General features: G+C 38.0%; 2 protein-coding genes across 3 annotated transcripts; one reads left to right on the plus strand and one right to left on the minus strand.

The window, feature by feature from the left end:
* The first annotated feature begins 1,390 nt into the window (after positions 1-1,390).
* LOC103401289 (protein TIC 21, chloroplastic) lies at positions 1,391-3,559 on the plus strand. Its single transcript, XM_008340002.4, has 4 exons — positions 1,391-1,795; positions 1,999-2,256; positions 2,830-3,030; positions 3,266-3,559. The coding sequence occupies exons 1-4, from the start codon at positions 1,514-1,516 to the stop codon at positions 3,377-3,379; spliced, it is 855 nt and encodes a 284-aa protein (XP_008338224.1). The 5' UTR covers positions 1,391-1,513; the 3' UTR covers positions 3,380-3,559.
* A 514-nt stretch (positions 3,560-4,073) lies between these two features.
* LOC103401288 (reticulon-like protein B11) lies at positions 4,074-8,224 on the minus strand. Of its 2 annotated transcripts, none has more exons than XM_008340001.4 (6): positions 8,043-8,224; positions 7,561-7,741; positions 7,117-7,258; positions 6,927-6,996; positions 6,654-6,823; positions 4,074-4,412 (listed from the first exon to the last, which is right to left on the minus strand). In XM_008340001.4, the coding sequence occupies exons 1-5, from the start codon at positions 8,101-8,103 to the stop codon at positions 6,654-6,656; spliced, it is 624 nt and encodes a 207-aa protein (XP_008338223.1). In that variant the 5' UTR covers positions 8,104-8,224; the 3' UTR covers positions 4,074-4,412. The 2 variants fall into 2 exon arrangements, with proteins under 2 accessions (XP_008338223.1, XP_017178893.1); XM_017323404.3 differs by having other exon boundaries at positions 4,074-6,574; positions 8,043-8,220.
* Between the last annotated feature and the right edge of the window lie 494 nt (positions 8,225-8,718).

Raw genomic sequence — 8,718 nt, forward strand, 5'->3', positions numbered from 1 at the left:
GTAACAAATCGTCAAAAGCTGTCTAAACCGAGGTTCTAATCCTCCAAAATCACCATATAATAAACTGATAAATATGATATATGAATCCTATCTAAAATAGGTCTTCCAACAAATTTGGAAAGCCAAATAAAATAATAAAATTAGGAAACATAATCCTACTTGGACAATCTGGGCACCCAAAGATTCCTCACGTTTTATGACCATATCAACACCAAATCAGGCCAAAAGGTGGCGTTGGAAAGATTAGGACGTCCCCAAATAAGCCCAAAACTTCAAACGGGGCAGCACTGTGCAGTCAACCTTCATTTGTTAGACACGAACCAACAACATGAAATTAAATTGTGAAAATTTGATATAATTATCTTGAAAGATTCAAGAATACACTCCAATTGAAATTACTTCAAAATTTCTTCGTTTGATCAATTTTTGCTCAAAGTAGAATAACATATCCTACAATTTAAATATAAAGCAAAGTATCAAATAAACTATAACTAAAATTAGGGTAAAATATAACGTAATATCGACTTATCATTAACCAAATAATGTTATTCATAGGACCAATATTATTGGAGAAAGACTCAAATCGACGTGGCCATTTTGTTTGAAGTGACACTAGAGTTTGGACATTTCTTAAAAACTTAAAACAATATTAGAGAGGAAGAGTTACTTCTCACGCAAGCATATTCCTATGTCTTTATCTCACTCCTCGTCCTCGTAGATGTAGTACCAATACATCATTGCTAGAAAGCCATGCCCAACCAGGCTTCTTAAATCTTAATATTATGCTCATGTTTCCTAGTTCACAACATAACATAGTTGAAAACGATCATTACAAATCTAACGTTATTTTTTAGCAACAAGGACATTTTTGCCTTCATGTCTTATGACCAGTTTTCGTGTAGTGAAGTTTGTTAGAACACAAAACCAAAGTTGCCTTCTTTAGAAAACTTTGTTTTAACTCAAATTTCTTCGGCTTTGATTCTATCTATATTTGATAAGATTGATTGCTTTAGGGTGGAAAATCACCATATGAAGCTTTCTCAAATTGGTTAACCAAGCTCTAAATGATGTAATGTAACCCAAATAAACATAGCACATCTTCAACTCCTCTTGAACTAATTTTCTTGTTGCCATACCAATCAAACTGCCCGAACCAAACCAATTAGGGTCTAATGTGAACTGTTCCACTTCATCGTTTTTTTCTTTTCAAATAATAAATTTTGTTAGATTAGCCACCGACGGATTTCGAACCCACGCTTCAAATGTGTTGTTTGACGTCTGAACCGATCCAATCCAGACCGTATCCAACCAGCTCTATCTAGTCCTGGTTGATGACCCAAAATTCGACCCGGTTCCATATTTCTCACCATTTAGGCTTATGACCCAAATTTCATAGGATGTCAAATGTTTACGGGCCCAAAAACATGCCCTCAGCAGCTCCCCAAACTCAGTACGACAGCAAAAAAAGCTCCCACACACTCTCCCTCCCCCTCTTTCTGCTAACCGTTTAATTATGCAAACTCTATTATCGCCGGTGACACGCGCCGCCTACTTCACGGCGGCGCCACCTACATCTGTCACGACTCGGCCCTTAGTGTATCACGTTCCTCTTCGATCAATCTCCGACCGCCACGTGCCCAGCCTCACTCTCTCTTCTTCGTTTTCTTCTTCGTATGCTGCTCCCACCCACAGAGGACCAAAGCTCTCCATCAGCACCATCAGGGCATCTTCCCCTCCAATTTCTCAGAACTTCACCTCCCCAAACGACGAAACCGAAAGGGCCAAGCTCCTTCAGGTTCTCCTTCTTCTACTTTGCCTAATTTATTCTATTTTCTGTTTGGTTTACGGGAAAATGTAAGACCATGAAGTGAAATTACAGAAATTTGTACTGAATTGACCCAATTTCGAAACGATAGATTTTTCAATTTCAAAATTTGCATTGCATTGTTGATGATTTGATTGAAAGGTGAAGTGCTTTAGGTGGTTTGTGGTGTGTAGGTAGCCAAAAGGTTAGAGAGTACAGCAAGGTATTTCAAGAGGTTGGGTAGTTTAGGGTTTTGGGGGCAGCTGGTCAGCACTGTTGTGGCGGCCGTGATTCTTTCGTTTTCGGTTGTTATAACCGGCAAGGTTTCGTCACCACCTACTTTTTATGCCACTGCGGGTGGGATTGTGGCGGGATTCATCTCTGTGTTTTGGTCATTTGGGTACATTCGCCTCTCGGATAAGCTTCGAAGAAGTGCAAGTGACCCTGCAAAGGTATTGTGGAATTGTCAATTTTGGGAAAGCTATTTGTGTTTGTGATTGAATTGTATGTGCTTTGTGAAATTTGTTTCATAAAGGCGATAATACTGTTTTCGGACAAATGCTAAGTTGCATGGGCTTTGTGCATGATGTGAATTGTGAAGTTCCATCATCCGTGGCATGCTGATAATGATATGTTCAACCGATGCCCATTATCTTGAATGAACTGAAATATCCGTTGCCAGCTTGAATAGGCTGAAAGTATAAAATCTATTGATCTACTCTTCGATAACAGAATAAGATAACAATGGAGTTGTCTGTCACTGTCACCCAAATAAATTGTACTTACAGTCGCACTTCAATGAATTTGAATCCTTGTAATCATAATTGCCTGTGAGCACTTCATCTGCTTTCATTCTTCTTTATTTTCGTCCATCATTATCATCCCATTATTGGGTTTCTTGTTGAAATTGGCTCAAATTCCTCCCACATTTAAAAGATGTTTTCATAACCGATAATTATCTGACTTTGTTCTCCGATGGCAACTTTTACCTATTACATCTGTGTTTCACTGCTTATAATATACAGGCTCCTCCACGCGCTGATGTTATAAAAAGCTTAAAGAATGGCATTCTTCTGAACATTTTGGGTATGGGTGCTGCTGTTCTTGGCATGCAAGCAACGGTAGGACTGTTGGTTGCTAAGGCTTTTACTTCCTCTGCAAATCCGTATCAGGGTCTCACTCCGGGTTACAGTCCTGTTCTTGCCTTGGATGTATTCTTGGTGCAGGTAGATTCATATATCTCACTTTACTTTTCGTTCTGTTCTGAAACATTAGGTTAGATAATACCCCGTAGTCTTGCAGAGTATACTTTCAGTTTCCCTGTTCTAACGGGTCATCAGTATGCCTCAAACTCTGTAGAGTATAGTTACCTTTTAGTTTTTGGGCATGATTTCGAAAAAGGAATTTGCAATTGGGAGAAGACTGACATTTCTATTCGTTTGTTTGGCGTTTTCGTTGCAGGCATCGGCAAACACTATCCTTTCTCACTTCCTGGGACTTCTCTTCTCGCTAGAGCTGTTGCGCTCAGTAACGTTGCCACCTTCTGAAGGCATTCCCATTCCCAGATTCGCATAAATACTGCCCTACCTTTTTTCAAAGCATTGAAGCTGTGATTCTTTTTTAAGTGTTTTTGCTTCTCTATGATGTTATAAGACGAATGCATTTCTGTATTATATTCGTAGGTTTTGCTGCCTCTTTCCAATTGTATTATACTTGGAACTTTTAACACAAAAATGAGATTTGCACTATCCAATACGACATGGAATGTTGGGCAGTCAAGCATCACCATGATCGAAAAATGAGTGTAGCAGATATGAGAATACTTTGTTGGATGTGTAGGGACACGAGAAATGACAAGATTAAGAACGAGGATATTAGATGTAAAGTAGGAGGGGTGGCCGCAATTGAAGATGAGAAAATCGATTAAAGTGGTTTGGTCATGTAAAACAAAGACCTATAGAAGCTTCAGTTTGAAAATGCAATTGCGAGCCATAAGCTTAGGACAAAATGGGTAGAAAAAAACCTAGAAAGACTTCAAAAAAAGACTTTTAAGAAAAAACGTGGAGTACTTGGAACTAACCGAAAACTTGACACAAAACAAGTGTAATGACGTTTTAAGATTCATACAACCAATCTCATTTAGTGTGATAAGACTTTGTTGTTGTAAGTAGCACCCAGCAAAAAATCATGCACGGAAAGTTTCTAGGCTAACAAACTGACACAGAAATAAGAGGAAAATTAAAACATACAACGATGAAACATAAAAGGATGGCAAACCAAAACACTTAATATTTCATTAGAATGATTAAGTTTCTCTCTTTCATCCCATGGAGATGAACACAAAGTTTTAACCACCAAGATCCAATGATCCAATAACTATTCACCAAAAACCTAACAAGATTATAAGATCCAGAGCCAAAAACGATGTAACACTGAATCTCAAACGCAGACACTAACGGGATCCACCCAAACCTTGTCAATGATGCTGTTTCACTGTCAATATGTATAGCCGCAGCATGCCAATAAAAAGATAACCGAAGTACACTACTTCGTACGTTGAAAGCCTTGTATAAGGTTGTTATCACACTTTCCGGAGCTCCATAATACCCTGCACCATATGTACATGTGTTTTAGAGAAAATCAGCAGCAACTAAATCAACAGAATCTACAAAAATATGATACCAGTGTACACACAGAGACGGTGAAAGAAATCAAATGAGTAGTCCATTCAAAGAAAAACAACAAAAAAAAAACTTCAGAGGGCCAATGTCATATGAAATTAGACAAATTGGCGAATTTCATATATCCTGGTGTACATTGTGAATAATGGTTTAATGCAATATGTAAGAAATTATATTCATTAAGATTTAAATGAAACTGATTTTGTTGCCCCCAAATACCTTTTAAAGGCAATACCATATGAATACTTTCAGAGACAAAATAGCTAGCATAGTACATCAAAATTAGAACTCGAAGACGCCAAAACTTGTTCAATTTTATGCATCCACTGAGAATTATCAAAGAAAAGTCATTGTTAAATTATTTCATATGCAAATGCCTGTCATAAAATCAATACGATCTGTAAGAACATCGTATTCTCTTGAACAACAGCATTCATACTTCAATATGAGTTTCGCTTTACTAGTCAAAGTGAAAACAGAAAACAATTATAGTCTGGAAAATTAGTACAGTACACTAAACTAATCCAAGTGAGTTTTCTTCTTCAGAGCCAAAATGACAATGACAGGTAGGCGTTTGGAGAAAAGTGTTGGAATCTAAAAGTCTTCACCTAAGCCAATCAAAGACAGAGTATATGGAGTGCAAGTTCAGTGCAAACGGAGGCTCAAATGAGTTAGGGATGAAAATTGGAGATCAGGAAGTACCAAAGAGCAACCGTTTTCGCTACCTAGGATCTATCTTGCAAAAGAACGGAGAGTTTGATGGAGACCTCAGCCATAGAATACAAGCTGGATGGATGAAGTGGAGAGGGCATCCGGCGTGTTGTGTGACTGCCGTATGCCACTGAAGCTCAAGGGAAAATTTTATAGGACGACAATAGGACCGGCAATGCTTTATGGCACGGAATGTTGGGCAGTGAAGCATCAACACAAACATAAAATGGGTGTAGTAGAGATGAGAAATTGAAGGAAAGATCAGAGAAAATCGGTTACGATGGTTTGAACATGTGAAATGAAGGCCTACTGATGCTCCAATTAGAAGATGCGATTACAGGATAGAGGTCCAGGGCCAAAGGGGTAGAGGAAGACCTAGGAAGACTTTGGAAGAGACTCTAAGAAAAGAGAGTACTTGGATATAATGGAAGACGTGACACAGAACCAAGCGCAATGACATTCTAGTATTCATATAACCGACCCCACTTAGTGGGAAAAGACTTTGTTGTTGTTGTTGTACGAAAGCTGAAAATTAGATTGACTGAAATGGAAATACTGTTTATTTTTCACTGGAAGCAAGGGCTAATTCTAGTGGGAGTTACTAAGTTAAATGTCAGGTGCAAATAAATTTATTAATTGCGATGTTTACATCGCAATCCTTGCAGCTTCTTTTCCCTTCTTTTTTTTTTATTACATTTATTTGTTCCTCTAAGGAATTTAGAGGCACCAGGGTTAGTGTAAACACTGCCCTGTTGTCTTACAGACTTTCATAACACAAAAAAACTGCAGTAAAGACAGGACAGTTTCTCGAAACAGACACAGAATATAGGAAGGACTTCAATCTTTTCCATTGTCTGCGAAAAGAAGCTGTAGAGATTGCTCAATCATCCCATCATAATCCGTAAGACACCAAAGACCCATACCCAGAAATCAGTTATACTTGTGCCAACCATTCTAAAGATGGTCTTCCATTCCTCTCTAGCCATTCAAAGCTCTGGCCTTCCTTTTCTGTTTCCCCAGATTTGGAAGTTTGGGAGTAACATCAGGAAAGTGAAAGGTAGCACACCACTACATGACTCTGTTTCATTACTAGTATGTTTCGCTTAAAAATTCCTACCATATACCATAAATTAAAACTGGGTTTGCAAAATTACAGCTTCATGCTCAGTACAAATAATGAACATTGTAAAGCATAATGATGCAAGAGATTTCACACTTGAATAGTTCACAAGATGCTTTAACTAAAAACACTGATCACATGCTTCAACATGTCCACCACAAAAAACAAAACCTAGAAAAATTTCAAACCAACATTGCACAAAGATTCAGCATAACAAAAATAGCCTGAATTAATTCCTCTAATGCCTTGATACGCAAACTGCCAACAACAGGGAAGAACAATTAATATGAATAGATAAATAGAAGAGTGTCTCGGGAGAGAAAGAGATCACACTTACCTACTGTAGCTTCTTCTCCTTGTTTGAACCCAGTGGAATTTTCTTTAGGATGCTATCATCAATTTTCCTGTACTGTGTTTGTATTACTCTGTTTGCTACATGCAGCTTATCATCAATGTGGTCCTGATACTTATCATACAACACGGGCACTGAAAGACTTAGAAGAACCCCTGGATAATAGTTAAAGAAATGTCCGTAAATAAATATTGCAAATCTTTCAAGCATGCACCTAAACTAAACATATAAAGATACAAGGTGCAGTAAAGAGATTACCAATGTAGAAAAGAGTAAGGAAGTTGAAGAAACTTCCGACATAAGAAGCTAGCCATAAGCAGAAAGCAACCTACAGAAGCAAACCAAAATTTCCAATCAGTAAAATTCATAATGGTCTGTTCTACGTAATCCATAAAAACCACCTCCTTGAAACCATAAACCTAGGGGGGGGAAATAAACTACGCCTAACCTGAAGAAAGAGCTTCCAATTTCTCCCAATAGCAATGTCTCGTGCAATAGACAGTACACGATTAATCCCAGCATGCAGTGCATCAGCAGCCTTCACAACATTGGCCTCAGAGATTTCCATATCAGGGAGAGGAGGCAAAGGTCTGAAAGACAGCATAGCCCGTTTTTCATTAAAATCGCCTCAAACTAAAACCAATCCTCAGAACAGTATAAATCACCACCCATCGTTCCCAAAAAAAATTAATTCAACTGATATTGCGTTCTTGGTTACTTTCTACATGACGTATTCAGGAAAAACTAGTTCAATAATCCAAAATAACATACTCCTAATAAATACACGTCTGATCTAAAGCTAAATGAACCCGGAAATTCTCGGTGGGATAACAAGATCAGTAAAAAGTATACAAGAAACGCAGCGAAAAATAGCCAAAAATGAGAGGGTTACCTGTTGAGAAGAGAAGCAGATTTGGCCCAGAGGAAAAGGATGACCACAAGAAGCAGTAGAACATTGGCCACAAATGACAAGAGATTGTAACCAGCTCGCTCAAACAGCAACCACGACGCCGTCGTAGAGGTCAGCAGTAAAACTCCTCCACTCCATTTCTTCCACAGCAGCACATCGGCAACTACCAAAAACCCCAGAATTAACAACATTAATCACAAGTTAAATCAACACACAACGTCAATTAGGTTGTATTAAGATCAAGAACAATGTAATGATTATTCCATAATCCAAATCTACGGAATGTTAAAACAAGATTATGGTTAGTCATCGCCAATGGAAGTAGAATCGATTCATACCAAATCAGAATCGCGAATATAAATCTATGGATTTACAAATCAACAGCATCCGTGCAATTATGTGTGTGCATGTATATATACATACACACACATACGCATATGTGTAGAGAGAGAGAGAGAGAGTACCAGGGCCACCTCCGAGAGTTTGGTGAACGGAAATGCGACGAGGAGGCATAGATTCTCCCATGGAGATTTAGGGTTTCAGAGAGGAGAGAGATGGAAGGAGAGAGGTACTTGATAGGGAGGGAGATGGAAATTACAAAAATGAATGGAAATAGTTTAAGAAGAAGAAGAAATGGCGATGACTTCATTTACTTTTTTTGTTTTTTGTTTTTAAATAAAAAGGGGACTTAGGCTTTGATACAGTAGTTCACTACTTCAGGGGCCGAAAGATTGTATTTCAGCATCTTCTTATTACGGTTTACTTTTGACAAGAATCAAACTCAAGATGTGTCGTGTGAAATACAAATTTAAAATCCGTTTTCTAATACAAGACAAAAGCCCAAAATTGCTAATCCGGGTGTTTTATTACCTGCGCTCCCATAAAAATAATACACTTTAATTTAATTGTCCCTTTCAAATTAAATCTCAAGTAAATAAACATCCTCCTCCCAACCAATTTTGTTGAGGGCAACATGTGGTCTAACTCTCAACACTAATCTCACCTACGTATCTTAAAAGAGGGTATTCTAAATACGCTGAATTGGGTTAAAATACGTTGTGGATCATGTTAGTTGGTCGAGACAGTATACTCCTTTCTTTGTATTTAAGTATGATCTCCTAGCGGTTTTAGCTCATTTTG

Source organism: Malus domestica, chromosome 10 (genome assembly GCF_042453785.1).
Source record: "Malus domestica chromosome 10, GDT2T_hap1".
Taxonomy (NCBI): domain Eukaryota; kingdom Viridiplantae; phylum Streptophyta; class Magnoliopsida; order Rosales; family Rosaceae; genus Malus; species Malus domestica.